Source organism: Macrotis lagotis, chromosome X (genome assembly GCF_037893015.1).
Source record: "Macrotis lagotis isolate mMagLag1 chromosome X, bilby.v1.9.chrom.fasta, whole genome shotgun sequence".
Lineage (NCBI taxonomy): Eukaryota > Metazoa > Chordata > Mammalia > Peramelemorphia > Peramelidae > Macrotis > Macrotis lagotis.
In genome coordinates, this window is record NC_133666.1 from 225,129,569 (window position 1) to 225,148,000 (window position 18,432).

Sequence of the window (18,432 nt, forward strand, 5' to 3'; positions counted from 1 at the left end):
AGGACTGGTGCTCTATCCACTGTGCCATCTACCTGCCCCTAGTCCTTTCTTCTTGCATGTGGACCTGAACCCAAATTTAAATGGTTAGCTGTTCTTATATGGGTGCTTGCTGCTTCTCAAAGATTTTCAGATTTCAAAGAAATTCCATAATGATTTAGGAATCTGATTCATTGTCAGATTTTAAAATGTAAGATGAATTTTTGTTATTGTATGTTTATGGCATTTTTTTGGGCAGATGAGATGTAGACATTATCTTTTTTATAACAAGGCTTCATATATATATAAAAGTTGATATTTCTTAGCAAATGAAATTCTAGTTTTTTTTTAACTTTTCCTTATAGGGTCTATTTTCTAATCCTTAAACTAGTTGTTGGTTTTTTCATATATTCTTTCATATATTCTTTACCAATATATAAACAGATGTGTTCTGGATTGTGACTTTAGGGAGAAGTAGCTAGCACACACCTGCTTAGTAGTGAGAGCTAGGGACCTGTTGGCTGTAAGCACTTGTAGAAGGGCAGAGACCCTGGTTTTAGTTCCAGGACAGAGAAGATAGCTGTAGTTTGTAGCCAATGGAAGGACCACAGGGAGCAAGATCATTTGTGGGAAACTAGGACTGGGGACCCTAGATGTGGCTTAGGAGTAGAGAGGAAAGGCTAGACTTGGGCCCCCAGACAGACCTCAGAAAATAACAATAAGAAGGACTTGAGACTTGGGGTTATTATTCTCGCTTTCTGGGGATTACAACTTGATTACTAAAAATGAGCAAAGAAAGGAGAAAGAACTCAGTCATAGATAGTTACTGTGGGAACAGAAAAGATCTAGATAAATATTCAGAGTAAAAGTCACACCTTTTTTAGTGAGAAACATCAAATGGTGCCAAGCATAAAAAAGTTATTGGAAGAATTTAAGAAGGACTTTACTGATAAAATAAGAGAGATTGAGGGAACAATTAGAAAAAAAAATTAAGAGCAATCCAAGAAAATTATGAAAAGAAAGTCAACTTGAAATAGAGAATCAAAAACTTAAGGAATAAATAATTCCTTGAATGCCAGAATTGGGCAAGGGGAAGTCAGTGATATTCTTAGACACTAAGAAATCATAAAACAAAATCAAAAGAGTGGAAAAAATAGAAGAGAAAGTGAAACATTTCATTAAAAAAAACCAACTGGTTTAGAGAGTAGAAAAAAAGAGTTGAACTACCTGAAAATCTCCCAGGTTTAGGAGAAAATATTGGAAGTAATGAGGAAAAACCCAATTTAAAAATCATGGAGCTATAGTAAGAATTACACAGGATCTAATAGCTACTATATTGAAAGACCATGGATCTTGCAGTACTATATTCCAAGAGCAAAAGAACTGGGATTGTAGTTAAGTGTAATCCTGAATGGATAAAAGGACATTTAACGAACTCATAGTCTTTCAGGATTTTGTGACAAAAAAAAAACAGCAGAACTTAAGTGAAAGCTTGACATACAACATCCAGGAGAAATAGAAACATTAAAGACAATTTCTATAGGACTCAGTAAGATCAAATTGTTTATTTCATATATGTGAAAATATTAGCATTCTTTTACGATTGTCATCATAATTTGGTTTGAAAGAAAGTCTTGGACTGATCTGGGCATAATGGAGTGAGTCAGGAGAGATAAAAATACAAATAAGGCTTAAAAGGAAAAATTGATACAGTAGAATCTAGTCAGGGGAAGGATGGTAGGGAGTGCTGGAAATAGGTCTAAAGGGGTAGCTAAGCTATATAATATATATACACACAAACATCTAGAAGGATATAAAAATCTTAAATTTAGAAAAGAAATCAGGGCAAGGAGATAGGGTAGGGTAGGGTGAGAGGGTAAGGGAGTTTTGGAGAACTTGGTAGGTTAAGGAATAGGACAAGGTAGTGGATAGAAGTAGAACAGGGAAGTGAGGAGAGATGAGTAAATGGGGGGGGAGGGGAAGGATAATAAGGAAAAATAGGAAGGAGGAAAATAATACAAGTAATTGTAGCATAGAATGTGAATAGGATGAACTTGCCCATAAAACAGAAATGGATAGTAGATTAAAAATTTGAATTCAGTAATATGTTGCTTTCAGGAAAGATTATTAAAAGAGAGATACACACAAAGATAAAATGGCAGGAGTAGAACTTACGTTAAAAAAACAGGGATAGTAATCATGATCTCAAAGTTAAAGTTAAAATACATTTAATCAAAAATGAAAAATAGAGAAACCACACTATATGTCAGCATATTTTAGACTATTAAAAATAACCTAGACAGTATAAAATACCTGATTGTATACCCTCCAAAACAGACACAGGAATTATATGAACATTTTTTTTTTTTTTTTTTTAGGTTTTTGTAAGGCAATGGGGTTAAGTGGCTTGCCCAAGGCCACACAACTAGATAATTATTAAGTGTCTGAGGTCGGATTTGAACTCAGGTACTCTTGACTCCAGGGCTGGTGCTCTATCCATTGCTCCACCTAGCTGCCCCGAATTATATGAACATTAACATAAAACACATTTTATACAGATAAAGTCACATCTAAGTAATTGAATTAATATTTATTATTCATGGGTAGTAAAGCCAGTATTTTAAAAATGACTGTTTTATATAACTAATCTATTTAAATTATTAAATTAGAAAAAAAGATAATACATTTATAAGAGCACAAGGTCAAGAACTTCAGAGGAATCAGGAAAAAAGATGTTAAGATGTAGATTCAGCATTGCCAAACTTTATATTATAAGGGAGAATATTGTTGAAGTGTAAAAGGATAATTTTGATTACTTTAAATTAAAATTTTTTTGTATAAAATCTATGTAGTCAAGAATAGGATGGAATGTAGGACATTGGGGGAAACTTTCATAGACATTCTCTCAGATAATATATGATTGGGTTGAAATACTGTGGTATAAGCAATGATAAGCTAGTTAATTTTAAAAAACATGGAAATGAACATATGAAGGAAGATGTTATCCACCTTCAGAGAACTGCACAGCAGAGGAAAAAAGAAAACCAATAAGGAAGCAAAGAAAAACTGTGCAGCTTTGAAAATAATTCTTAAATAGGTTTTCTTAAAAATGGGAATTTGTTTTATATTGATTCATCTCTTATGGTCTTCTTTGTACATGGCAGTGCTTTTTTGTCCTATTTTATATTTAATTTTAAAATAAAATAATTACAATAAATAAGTAGGAAATGCTCTTTAAAAATTTAAATATATATAATTAGTGCAGTATTTTTTTTTTGAAAGTTGTCCTTGTTTTTGTTTCTTCTTGAACTTAGTTCATTTCTCTTCTGTGCATTAAAAAAATGCTTCTATGATCATCTTTTCCTCTTTTTTGGTGGAGGCAACTCTGTTGGTTGCTCCCCTCTTGCACCAAATATAATAAAACATACCTGTACTAATGATTTGGCAAATCCACACATTTACCACTACCAAAAATGTTTAATTCTACTTCCTGAGTCCATCATCTACCCTTCTATCAAGAGAGTGAATAGCATCATGCTTCTGCATTACTCCCCTTGAAGAGCATTTAATCTTGTGAAAACTAAAGCAACAGAAAAAATGCTGAAATCAATTGGCATGTTATGGGGTAAAGTGATTAAATATTTGTTGAGTACTGTTTTGAGTTTTACATTGTGGCTTAATAATGTGGCATAATTGGGCTATTGCTTGTCCAGCTCTAAAATTTTGAGATTCTGGCACTCAGTTACAGTCCTTTTAACTGTTATGGATTTTTTCATAATTTACTAAATAGAGAAATTTTTTTTTTCCGTTAATGGTTGTGAGGATCAAATGAGTATATATATATATATATATATATATATATATATATATATATATACACACACACACACACATATATATATATATATATATATAAAGCTTTGGGCATTTAAATAAATCATTAACAACTAGTGACATGATTAATTCATGAAATTTGATGAAGGAAGAAGAAAAGGAAAACATTGGGAATATTAACAGTGGAAGATTTGAAAACCCAAGCAGTTTTCATATACAGTTGGTATAAAATCAAATGTGCAAAGACACGTGGGAATAATCAAACTTTCTGGGTTAATTTTCCTTAATATCTCTCTTTTCTTGGTTGATGTCTTAAAGATGTTTTTACTTCTCTAATTCTGGGATTAGGACCAGAATCCCTTAGCCTTTTATTCTTTTTGCTATATCATAGTTGTGAATAATTTGTGATGTGGCACGATATGCCTTAAAGACTAAATCTTGTTTTTTAGAGTCCATTAAACAAAAATTCTAACATTAGGAAATATACTACCAATTTATTTGCCATTTTACTCTCACAGGCTTCCATTATATAAATTTTTTTTTTTTGAAGATAGACAGTGGTGTATTGGAAATAATACTGATCTTAAAGAAGACTTGGTCTATTCCTGACTGTCAGTATTCTATGTGATCTTGAGCAAGTCACTTTATTGGTCAGGCTCAGTTTATGTATCTGTAAAATGAAAGTTTAGACATAATTTTCAAGTCTTCCAACTTTGGCATACTATGAAATTGGTTGTTTCTGAATTTTTTTATTAACAGCAGATATTTTGATTAAACTTAATAAGACTTATCACCCTATTCCTAGATTGTTTTCTTCTTGTTCTTATTTACAAATAGGCTCACTTATATGTGCCTTTGATAAAGAATTTTAATATTACTTTGTAGTGATCATTAGTTTTTTTAAGTTTATTGATGTACTTTTTTTTTTTTTAGGTTTTTGCAAGGCAAATGGGGTTAAGTGGCTTGTCCAAGGCCACACAGCTAGGTAATTATTAAGTGTCTGAGACCTGATTTGAATCCAGGTACTCCTGACTCCAAGGCCAGTGCTTTATCCACTACGCCACCTAGCCACTCTGATGTACTTTTTTTAAGATCAGTATCACTGCCTATAACCCTCTCCCAGTAGAACCCTTCTATATAACAAATATTTTAGTGAAACAAAATCAATAATGCATTTATTTGCTCTGTCTGAAAATATGTACTTCATCCTTCATGTCTGCTCTACAATTCTTTGAAAGAGTTATGACGTTTGACTTCTCTGATGTTAAGACTGCTCACTGCATTGATCAGAGTTCTGAAGTCTTTCCAGATTGCTTTCCTTAACATCATTGTGATCATCAAGTAAAATGTTAATTCTGATTGGTTATTCAGGAAACTTTATAATTATTTTCTCTATTCCATTTTAGGTTATAATAACTTAGTTTTTAAGTTAAAATTTGAGTTGAAACACTGCTTTCTGTCATTGTCAAACAATGATACCCTGTTCCAGTTTTACAAAATATAATAAAATCTCATATTGCTGTCTTGTCTTAACTCTTCACGTGACTGTAGCACACTAGGCCCTCCTTTTATCCTGCTCTCTCACAAAGTCTGTTCAAACTCATTTGTTATTAACATGACACAATCCATCTCATCCTCTGTTGTCTCCTTTCTTTTTACATTTAATCTTTCCCAACATTAGGGTCTTTTCTGTCTTCTCATGTGACCAAAGTTTTTAAGCTTCAGTTGTTGAATTTATTCTCTCCGTGAATAGTCAGAATTAATTTCTTTAGCTGTTAATTGATTTGATTTCCTTGCTGTCCGATGGACTCTCAAAAGTCTTCTCCAGCATAATTTGAAAGCTTTGATTCAGTTTTCCTTTTGGTCTAACCGTCAAGAGTCATGCATTGCTACTGGAAAAATCATAGCTTTGTCTATAGGGACCTTTTTTTGGCAAGGTGATGCCTTGCTTTTTAGTAATGCTGTCCAGATTTGCCATAGCTGATTGAATAAAAAACTAGAGTTAAGGTTGCTAGGAAAAATATGAACAACCTTAAACAATATTTATTACTCTGATGGCAGAAATAAAGTTCTGGTTTTTAATTCATTCATGTCTGCATGATTTATTCTGCATATAAGTTGAATAAAGTGATAATACGGTCTTAGCATACTCCTTTTTCAGTTTTAAGTCAATCAGTTATTCCATGTTGGGTTCTAACTGTTGCTTCTTGCTCTGCATTCAGGTTCCCCAGGAGACAAGTAAGATGGTCCTGGTATACTCATGGCTCTGAGGACTTGCCCCATTTTGTTGTGATCCATACAATCAGACTCTAGGGCTGTCTAAAATGTGGCCTATGGTGTGATTTTTTTAAATTTTTTCAAAAAAATTTTTAAGGCAATGGGTTAAGTGACTTGCTGAAGTTCACACAGATAGGCAGTTATTAAGTGTCTGAGGTTAGATTTGAACCCAGGTACTCCTGACTCCAGGACTCCACTGCACCACGTAGCCACCCCTGCAGTGCGATTTTTATGCAGCCCCTGTGGGTTTACTAAATGTTGTAGTAAATGAAGCTGAGTTACTGCAGAGCTCTCACTAAAATGGCAAATCAAAATATATTGTCTATTGTTTCAATAGAAACTTAAAAAATAAGGTTGGACAGTCCTGGTGTAGTCAGTGAAGCTGAAGTAGCTGCTTTTCTGGAACTTCCTTGTTTTCTGTACAATTTAGAAAATGTTGGAAGTTTGGTTTCTCCTAGTTCTTGCCTGCTCTTCTGATAATTCTCACTATCACATATTGCTAAAGCCTAGCTCACACACTCATATAACCTTGCTGGCCTATGAAATGAGTGCATTGTTTGGTAATCTGAACATTCTTTGGTATTGCCCATTTCAGAATTGAGACATAAACCAATCTTTTCCAATGCGGTGGCCACTGTTGTGTTTTTCAAATTTTCTGACATATCGTATGTGACACTTGAACAGCAGCACCTTTAGGATTTTTTAATAGCTCATTTAGAATTCTATCACCCATGCTAGTCTTATTATTAATAGACTTTTTAAGGCCCTTTTGACTTTCTTTCTCCAGAATATCTGACACTTGATTGTAACCACACCAGAATAGGTTATCTGTGATGTTAAGATCTTTCTTGTACAATTCTTATGTACATACTTGCCAACTCTTAATCTCTTCTATTTATGATAAAAGTCCCTACCATTTTTATTATTTTTATGATGCCTATTTTTGCATGAAACACACTCCATTGATATCACTAATTTTCTTGGAAAGTTCTTGTCTTGCCTATTCTATTGTTCTTTAATTTTTTAGCATTTAAGAAAATTTTTGTCCTTGCTATTCTCTGAAATTGTGCATCCTGTTGGGTCTATTTTTCTTCTATCTTTACTTTTTTTATTTTTTAGGTTTTTTGCAAGGCAGTGGGGTTAAGTGGCTTGCCCAAGGCCGGTGCTCTATCCACTGTGCCACCTAGCCGCCCTGCTTCTCAGCTATTTGTAAAGCCTCATCAGACAGCTGTTTGACTTTCTTGTTCTTTTCCTTTGTAATTTTTTTTTAGTTATTGACTCCTGTTCAATATTGTATACCTCTCTATCTGTAATTCTCTAGGCACAGTCTCTATAAGATCTAATCCCTTAAGTGTAGTCATCACTTACATTTCATAAGGGATGCTAGTTAGATCCTACTATATGATCAATGGTTTTCCCTACTTTTTTTCAATTTATATCTGAATTTTACATTTAGAAGGAGTCATAGTCAGACTTATAGATTTCTTCCACTGTTGACTGAAATGTATAGTCATTCAGTGCAGTAGCTAACCTTGAGACCATGTTCCTCAGTGAAGGCATTTGAAAACATTGTGCTATAAAAAGTATGGGAGCCAGGACACATCCTTCTTTCACTCCATTGGTGACTAGGAAATCTGGAGAGCATCGTCCACTATTCAGAATCTGGGCATACATGCTATCATGAAATTGATGTGTACAATACTGATGAACTTCTCCGGGTAACCAAATTTTGACATAATTTTCCATAAGCTCTCATGACTGATGGTATCAAAGACAACCTTGGTCATATCTGCAAATGTTGTTTACAGACCTCTGTTGTGTTCCTGATGTTTTTCCTAGAGTTGTCAGGCAGCAAAAACCATATTGACTCTTCCTCTACCCTTTTTTGAAAACACGTTGGCTCTCAGGGAGGTGACTATCTTCCAGGTGAAGGATCAGCCTACTGAGAAGGACTGGCAAGAATCTTACCAGCAGTGACTAAAAGAAATACCACTGTGATTGTCATAGGACAATCTACTCCCTTTACTCTTACAGAGATGGACAGTGGAGTCATCTTTGAATTCTCTGGGGATAACCTCTTTGTACCATATAATCTGGAAAATTTCAGTCAGCTTTTGAATGAGCAATGGAACCCCCCCTCCCCCACACACTTTGTAGATCTCAGCTTGAATAGAATCTGTACCAGATGCTTTGCCACTTGAAAGGAGCATAATGGTATTCCAAACCTCTTCAGCTTGGAACTTCAGTTAGGGACTGATTGACTTCAACTTGAGGTAAACGGTCAATGGCTTCTGCATTGATTGATGGTCTGTTAAGAATACTATAGAAATGTTCAGCCTATTTCTCTAGGATCATGTCCCTATCATAAATCAATGTGGATCTATCAGCAATCAATGCAGCCTCTGAAGCTGAGATGCAACAAAGTATGGATTGATTTTCTGCTGCCTATGCTAATTTTGGTCTAACAATTAACATCAAGAAAACACAGTTGCTCCATTAGCCAGCACCACATGATCTAAATGTGAAACCATTGGTTACAGCAAATGAGTCCTGTGGACAAGTTCACTTACTTGGCATGTCCTTTCCAAGGAGGTACACATTGACAATGAAGTTGACACACACATTGCCAGAACTAGCTCAGTTTTTGGGAGGCTCTGAAAGAAAGTGTGGGAGAGAAGAGGTATTAGACTGGTCGCCAAACTGAAGGTCTACAGAGCTGTTGTGTTGACCTCATTGCTGTATGCCTGTGAAACTGGACAGGCTACCAGCATCATGTCAAGAAACTGAATTGCTTCCATTTAAATTGTCTTAGGAGGATTCTGAAGATCACCTGGCAGGAGAAGATAATAGTCACTGAGGTCCTTTCTTGAGCTGAACTGCCTAGCATTCCAATATTACTACAGAGAGTGCAACTATGATGGGTTGGACATGAGGTTAGAATGCCAGATGTACATTTACCAAAAAAAACTATTTTATGGAGAACTCACAGGGCAAGTGCTCACAAGGGCATCAGAAGAAGTGATACCAAGGTCTCATTGAAGGACTTTAGAATTGATTATACAGCATGTTAAATACTGGCACTGGATCCCCTTAGTATTGTGTGCCCTCAGAAATGAGGATGCTGCACTCTATGAGGAAGGCAGAATTGAAGCAGCTCAAAGGAAAAGTGACATACATAAGTGTAGAGTAGCCACCCCAGGTGTTCCCATGGACTATATTTGTGCCTGATCTGTAGCATTCCAAGTTTGTATTAGTTTGATCAACCAGTTGGACACACTGTAATTTTTCTCAAACATAGTCATTTTAGTTGTCTTTGATGACGAAGGACAAAAACCAATATAATCATTCTGTTTTCCTTATTGACATCTGTGATATCTATGTATAGAGTTGTTTTTTGGGTTGTTGAAAAAGAATGTTATGACTAGTGAGTTACCTTGACAAAACTCTTAATAGTTTTTTTCTTGCTTCATTTTGTACTTCAGATGAAAGCTGTCATTCCAATTATCTTTTGATTTGCTACTTTAGCTTTCCAATCCTTCATGATGGATGTGAGATCTTTTTGGGGGATGTTATTTCTTGAAGATGTGGGACTTCATAGAATTGATCAGCTTTGACCTCTGTGATGTGATGTCACTAGTTGGAGCATAGACTTATATTACTGTGATATTGAATTATTTGCTTTACGTTTGAACAGATATCATTCTGTCATTTTTGAGATTATACTCAGTATTGCTTTCTTACCTTTTTTATTGACTCTAGGGGCTACTCCATTTCTTTTAAGAGATTCTTGTATATTGTAATATATGTATTGATTCAATTCGCTCATTGCCATCCTAAGTTCACTGACACATCCAGTATGTTATTGTCTAATTTTTTCGTGCTCTGTTTGACCACATCCAGCCTACCCTGGTTCATAGCTCTTACATTCTAGTTCATTGGACTTTTCTTTTTTCTTTTTCTATTTTCAAAACTCTATTTTAATGAATTTTATATTTTGTTTTATAAGTTCATTCACTTCTACCCAAGTATATTCATATCAGTCTCAAAAAGATTCTTCAAGAAATTAATTTTACACATATAATTTCAAAATACCAATATAACTCTTATGCCATGTAATGACAACACATTTAGATCAAAACAGCAAGAACTTTTCTACTTACAATTATTCCAGGAAGTTTAAATGCTTTTAATACTAACCCAATGGTTAATTGATCTATATAATAATGGTAACTTACAATTTTCCATGAAAACTATAAGCAGCATTATCACATTATTGCAATAAATTAGCTTATAGATTTGAAAATTTAAAGGTAATACACATCACATAAAAATTTTTTTATAAAAGTTTTTTCTGAAAGTGCTTCTCTCTTTTAAAAGCAGCAGTAAATATTCCTGATATTAAAAGGACAATCAAAAAACTTTCATGAAATACATTAATTGTGAATTTGTAAATTGATTGACATTTTTTCTTATCAACTTTAAAACAAAAATCTTTAAAGTTGGAATTTATCAAACCTAAATACCACTTACTATGAGTCAAAAGGTCTTTACAAAAGGAAAGGCTTAAGATAGAGAAAAGACACCCAATGACAAGTTCACTGAATATATTCCCCTTTGTCTTTACTTTATCATGAAAAAATAACCATGTGAAATCTTCAAGTTAACTTATATAGTTGCAATTAGCAATAATAATACATGAGATTTTATCCTTACTAGTAATCATAGCTGATAGAATTATTCACTCATTGGACTTTCTTTTCATCACCAGAATCAATCTGCAATTGAACTTCCTTTTGACTTTGGCCCAACTGTTTCATTAGTACTGAAACTTATTGTAGTTATTCTGTTCTTCCTCAGTAAAATGTTGGATATCTTTTGACCTGAAAGATTGACTTTTCTTTGGGTATTGTATCTTTCATAATTTTAGTACTGTACATAGGTTATTCTTGGCAAGGATTCTAGAGTGATCTAACCTTTTCTTCTCCAGTGGAACACATTTTGTTAGAACTCTCTACTCTGACCTATCTCTTGGGTAATCCTGCATGGCATAATTTAGTGTTTCATTGAGTTATCCAAGCCCGTGCCATGAGAAGGCAGTATTCCAGGAGAGGAAAAAATTTCAATAATTATGACCTCATTAACCTAGATAACACAGCAGGTTCAAATCTAATTGTGAAGAGTTTACTCTTTCTTTTAGTTCATGTCTTAAGTGTTCCCATTTTTATTTCCTCACCTATGAAATTGAGTTATCATTTTAATATACCTGAACTTAGGAGCAGTGAAGTGGCGCAATGGTTAGAGCATTGGCCCTGGAGTCAGGAGGACTTGAGTTCAAATCTGGCCTCAGACATTTATAATTGCCTAGCTGTGTGTTCATGGGCAAATCACTTAACCCCAATGCCTTAAATAAATAAAAAAAAAATACCTGCACTTCTTCCTAGGATGGCAGTGATAATAAGAGATTAAGGAATGGCTGAAAGTTACAGGTATAGACAGTTTTCACTTTAGCAGACCTCAATTGTAAATCATTGTGCTAATTTTGTGCTAGGTACTTTTGACTGTGAAGTGTATAGTCATTCATTCATAATGTGGTAGCTAACCTTGAGGCCATAGTCTTCAGTAAAGGCATTTGAAAATATTGTGCTATAAAAAGTATGGGAGCAAAGACATATCCTTGTTTCACTCCATTGGTGACTGGGAAATCTTGAGAGCATTGTCTACTATCCAGAACCCTAGGTACTTTCAGTACAGTGAGAAAATAGGTAGTGTTCAATAAATCCCAAAACTTATATCACTTGGGGAAAAACTTTCTTCACAAGTTTTTTCAGTTATAATTTTTAACTGTATTTCCCTCCATACTCTCCCTCACTCCCCTATTTATTCACTTTCTCTTTTCACCCTGTTCTTCCTCAGAAGTGTTGTGCTCCTGACTAGTCTCTTTGCCAGTCTACCATCCCTTTTATCAGCTCCAGTCCCTTCCCTTCCCCTTCGTACTTTTCTGTATGGTAGGAGATCTTTCTATAATCAACTATGTATGTTTTTCCCCTTTTTGAACCTCATCTTCCCTTCCACTGTAAAAACTCTTTTCCGTGAGATAATTTACCCTATTCCCCCCCTTCCTTTCGTTTTATCTTAGTGCATTTCTCTTTCTCAACCCTTAATTTTATGTTTTTAGATAACATTCCCATCATATTCATCTCACATCTGTGCCTTCTGTTTATTTATACACCTAACTGCTCTAATAATGAGAACATTTTTATGTATCATCTTCCCATGTAAGCAGTAGGATGTGACTTCTTAACTAAACAGGGTTAGGTGATCATAATTTTGAACATATGAAGTTGAAAATCTTTTTCATGTACACAGTTAAAAAGATAAAGATTTAACAGAATTTATAAGGATAAGAAGGAAAAAAATATACTTGAGGGAAAACTCAGATAACTGATGAGTCTGAAAACCCAGATATGTAGGCAACCAATAGAAACATCTAAGAACTAAAACAATTTCCTAATAAATGTTGTGAATGAACAATTCTCAAAAGAAGATTTGCAAATCAGTAGCCATAAGAATGGATTCTCCAATTTTTTCAATATTTTCTCAATTATTTCTCATTAGGAGAAATGAAAATAAAAACAAATCTTGAGTTTTTCCTTCACAGCTCAACAAATTGGAAAAGATAGAAGATTTGAGGATAGTGGGTATAGTTGGAGGGGTGGTGAAAAGATAATCACATTAATATACTGTTCATGGAATTTGGAATTGGATCAGTTGTTTTAGAAAGCAATCTGGAATTATGTGAAAAGGACAACTAAAATATTCCTGTTCTTTGATCCTGTTAATAGAGATTGACCTCAAAGGTGATCAGTGATAAAGAGAAAGGGATAATTGGTACAAATTGTTTGACAGCAGTACTACTTTTTTTTTTTTTTTTTTTTTTTTTTTTGGTTTTTGCAAGGCAAAAGATCACATAGCTAGGTAATTATTAAATGTCTGAGACTGGATTTGAACTCAGGTCCTCCTGACTCCAGAGCCAGTGCTCTATCCATTGCACCACCTAGCTGCCCTTTGTACTACTTTTTATAATAGCAAAGAACTGAAAAATAGTGTTTGCCTATTAAATTGTGCAGTGACTAAGCAAGTTGTACATGATCATAATAGAATATTACTGTACTTTAAAAAAAGATGAATATCATGAATACAGAAAAATTATCTGATTAAAGAGTAAAGTAAAACTAGGAAAACATACACAGTGAATACAACCATGTAAATGGAAAGAACAGCGACTAGCAACTAACGAAACCATCAAAATGGAATGCTGTGAAATTATAATGACTGAACAACCCTAAAGAAGAGATAGGAGAAAGTATCATCTCCTCTTCCATTACTACCCCCACTCTCTATGTTGTAGAGGTTGGAGGCCATGAATGTGGAACATTAAATTATGAATAATGAATGTCAGATTTTTACTGTGTTGGTTGGTGGTTTTGAACATTCCCCCTCCCCCCCTTATGGAGGATGCCTGGGGCACCTATATGTAGGTGATAAAAAACAAAAGATAGCAATACAATTTTATTTTCAAAAGTTAAAGGTAGGGGGGCGGCTAGGTGGCGCAGTGAATAGAGCACAGCCTTGGAGTCAGGAGTACCTGGGTTCAAATCCAACCTCAGACACTTAATAATTGCCTAGCCCGTCTGGTCTTGGGCAAGCCACTTAACCCCATTTGCCTTGCAAAAAATCTAAAAAAAAAAAAAAAAAAGTTAAAAAAAGTTAAAGGTAGGTAAATTTCATTTCAACAAACTTATTAAGGTCCTACTATGTGCAAAAAGTATTGTATACTTGTATGCCAGGAATTAGGAATAAGAAGGTGAAAAATTGCCTTATCCTTAACTTCAAGGAGTTTTACAATATACTAGTTTTGTAATCTAATTCCTCTTAGTACAAGGAAAAAATTCCTAACAACTGTAGCTGCCAAAAATGTAATGAATTGTCACCATTGGAAGTATTTAGGCAGAAGCTGAAGTCTCTTGTTTAGGTATTCAGGGATTCAGGGATATTGTAACAAGAAAGGGAAGGGAGCAAGTGTTTATTAAGTTTTTTAAGTACCTACTCTGCCAAGCACTGTACAGCATGACCTCAACAACCCAGATGAAGAAATTGAGACTGAAAGGGAGTTAAGTGATGTGCTCAGGTTTTGAACTCAGGTTTTCCTGCTTCTAGACTCAAACCTCTGTCTACTGTAACAATTACCTAAAGGGAATTCATGTTTTAGATAGATGACTGCTAAGATTGGTCCAGCATGTCAATGATTCTTTGAGATAATAGATGTTAAGGTGCCTTGTAAATTGTAAGGCATTGTATAAAGGTAAGATATTGAACATTTAATTTCTAACTATTACTTTAACTTTATTTTCATAATAGCCTATAATCTAGTCTTTGTACAAATTGTCCCCAGTTAAATTGAATAAACATAATTCTTGCTATTATCCAGGGAATATCTAGTGAGGTTTTATTGTGTATCCATTATACTCAAAATTTTTGTTTGATTTTACATTCAGAATTTTTTTTATGTAATAGGTCATCTTTGACTTGCTAACAGAGTAATGAAAATAAAAACTATAAATTTTTGATTTAATATTACATAGTTTTTTATTTACTGTATAATATTAGTCTGATTAAAAAGTCATGATTTAATTATGTTTCTGACTGTTGTCTTGTTTTTCACAGTAAATCAGGAGGAGTTCATCGCTATTATGACTGGAGACATTTAAAGAATTAAAGAAAAAAGTAAACTTAAAGACAAGATCAGTGGCTATTACATATTGGAGTTATCACCTCGTAGTCTTTTTCATACCTTGAGCCATGAAAAAACCAACACCAAGTTAAGTTTTTCCAAAAAAGGACCAAAATAAATACTTTATTGTTATGAAATTTCATTATTTTATATATCCTTAAGTTTCTTAGATGACAAAAATGTTGTTATTAAAATGTTTGAGTACCTTTGTATTTGTATTATAACTTTATATACAGTTTTAAAATTAAATCATGCTATGGAAATTCTTTTGAAGTTTATTTTAGTTGTGACCTTTTATTGTAAAAAAATTTCTAGATTTTTATTTTAATAAAAGATTTATTTTATTAGTATTTATAACTTGTTTTGATTTATGTTTAAGACCAAAATGTGGTTTTTTAAATTATATTTGAACTTAGTTTTATCAATGTATTCATCAGAATGATTAGATTTTAAATCCTTTGTTGGTGATTAACTATTAGCTTCTAGTATACCATTAAATGTTTGTGACTAACAAATTATCTTTAAACTAAAACATAACCATATTTGGTAGAGTTTTACTTTTGTATTCATTTGAAGTAATTTTTGTCTTCTCCTCACCTTTTAACTTGGAAATCAATCCTTTAACATCAGAGTTATGTTGCTTCTAGAAGAATAAGGACTTCCCTTTTGTACCCTTGATCTGACCAAGCTTGTTTTTCTATCTTTGTTCTCTTCAGTGCCATTACTACTTCTATAATCACATCAGGTACTGATGTTCGTCTAAGCACAGTAACTTTGCTGTTGTTATTGTTGAAAAATTTATTTAAAAAAAAAACAACCTTTTACAGAATTTCTATTCTTTACAGTTTCATCCTTAGATGCCCTTGGGATGACTTTGCTTAGTTGGTTCTTATACCAAACTTTCTGGTTTTTCCTCCATTGATTTCTCATGATAAAATTAAATTTTTTTTCACTTAAAATTTTTCACTGTCTCCATTAGATTTAAAAAGCTTTTATTCTAAGTAGACTCATGTTCTTGAATGACATTTCTCTACCTGGAAAATACTTTAAGTGCTGATTAGGTAGACCTCAGACTTTTTTGAACACCTTGCTGTGGTTGCTGATTTACATTGGTTAAGATTCTGTATGAAACCTTTTTTCTTCATTCATTTTTCATTTTTAGTGTCAGTAGCTTGATTAACTTGATTATCTTGGAATTATTTTATTTATATGCCTTTTTAAAATTTTTTATTCCAGCATTTGTGATAATTTTGAAGTATACTTAACAAGTCAGTGGTTTTTGTATCAATAATGATTTGTTTCTGTTAAAATATATCTAATTTCATTTTTTTTGTGATGTTCTTTGATGTTCTTCATGTTCAGTGTCCTTTGATTCTTCAACAAAAGATGGTATATGAATTCATAATGAGGTATTAACCTTTATTGTGTAAAAGTTTTTGGACTATATTTTTCCATATTTCTGAACCATTTTTCCAATATATTTCATCTTTACCTATTCCTAACATTGCACAGAGTACCAAAGTACAAATAACCATATCTATGGATATAGATAGAATATATGTAGTATACAAATACATATATTTAGAGTTTCTTAATGAATTCTAAAGAGAATTTCTGTATCAATTCATAAACTTCAGTTAACATCAAAAAAACCTTATATTCATTATCTTATTCCCTAAGGGGCAGGGATTGTTTGATTTTTGTCTTTGCATTTCCATTACCCAACATTTTTAGTGTTTAAACTGGAAAACATGTGATACTAGGGAATATGCAGATTAATTTTCATTTGACTTTTGTTCATTCACATATCTTGTATTTTTGAGAAGGATTAGCAATTAAGCACAGGGGGCTAAAAAAAGATTCCCATTACTAGTTTGTTCAACTCTGATTTTCCTGGCCTTATTAAAATCTGCCACTTCATGTTTGACCAGTTGCTAACCTACAGTCCTCTGCCTCCAGACATATAAAACTTCTTCCTTTGGTAACTCACATAATATTTGTTTGTTCCCACACCAGGACTGTGGAACATTGATAAGAATATACATTAACAAATTCATGCTACACAACCCTAACTGGGCCCCTTAGTTGATTCTGAAGTCTTCTCCCTTTACTTAATGATAACTCCCTAGGTGACTTCTAGGGTCACTTCTAGCTCTATGAGTCTTATCATTTTCCTCATTTCAATATTTGGTCTAGTTGTATAATAGAAGCAACTTTCCTGAAAGCAGAAATTGGCATGTGTACTCCTTTTGATAGGCAGATAAGAATTCTTATCTTTCATCTGTCTTCAGAAACAGAAGTAACCTGAGAATAGAATAAGAGGAAAATAAGGGAAAGGCAACCAAATTATATGGGTCTTTTCATACCTATAGATGAATTAGAAGTGAAATTGATATGACCTGATGATACTGGAGAGCTGCCAATACTTAGGTAGCTAGAGTCATAATCTATTGAGGCAATTCAGTGTTGGGGGTCAGCTTCCTTGGGATTTAGGAAAACTACTAGCCTAACATCTATGATAAAGGGGAGATTCTGTCCTATCACATTATTGTTGCTGATTTTTGTGCAACCAATGGATTCCCATTTTGTGCTGTTTGGGTATCTATAATTTTGACCTTCTTAGATCCTGGGGGAAAAAGTGGTGGTGTAGAGAGAAATTTTTTTCCATTTTTTTTGACATGGTGCCTGTACTGTAGTTTGACTGATGTTATCAGATTTAATCTCCTTTGTTCAGTTTAGGTTTCTGACTTTATTTAAACTTTACTGAACCACAGCTTTTTCATCTATAAAATGAGGGGATTAAACTAGTTTAGGAAGTCTAACCTTTTATGTGTCATGGACCTTTTTCTCAGAATAATGTTTTTAAATGCATAAAATACATAATATAAAGAAATTATTCAATTTAATTATATTGAAATAGTTAACAAAATGTTAAAAAACAAGTTTAAGAACCTTGTACTAGATGATTCCCCCCTCCCCCCAAATCATTTGCAAGTAAATTACAGAAAAAAATAACCAGGGATACTTTGTTTGATGTTTATTTAGCTCCACATGAGGTTATTTATTCTTCATATATTTTCAGCAGCTAAACTCTGAAGAGGTGCTGCCTTCTATATGACATAAGCTGAAGGAGAGAATTAAACATGTTTTTCCACTTAATTGTATTTTTTTAAATTTAAAAATAGCTAAGCATAAATATTAACTAATATTAACATTTAAATAATATACAATTGGAGATTAAAGGAAATGAAAAGAAATGCAGATCCTTGAATAGAATGAGTCACTTTTCTCACTAATTTTCAATTGTTTAAAATTTCTAATTATATTGCAATGGCAGTACTTTTTATCTTATATTTATATATCTTTTTTGTCTTCTAAGTTTTAGTTCATTGGTGTATCTCAGTTGATTTTAGCTGCCACTATTTTCATTAGCTTTCTGGGATTTTTCTGAACCCTAGACAGCCTGGATAGGAATGGCTATAACAACTTCTAGAAACAGAATTTTCTTTCAGATAACAGAACATGACTAAAAAGAGAACTTTAATGATCTTACT

The 18,432-nt window shown here is 33.3% G+C and overlaps 1 protein-coding gene across 2 annotated transcripts in view; it reads left to right on the top strand.

The window, feature by feature from the left end:
- The window catches only part of CETN3 (centrin 3), a 147,683-nt gene extending 132,499 nt beyond the window's left edge, over positions 1-15,184 (top strand). Inside the window, exon 6 of one of the 2 annotated variants that reach the window (XM_074207074.1) lies at positions 14,812-15,184. In XM_074207074.1, coding sequence (XP_074063175.1) covers positions 14,812-14,855 — 44 coding nt within the window. In that variant the 3' untranslated portion in view covers positions 14,856-15,184. The remainder of the gene's footprint in view (positions 1-14,811) is intronic. The other variant, XM_074207075.1, reaches the window with a different exon arrangement.
- Positions 15,185-18,432: the final 3,248 nt, after the last annotated feature.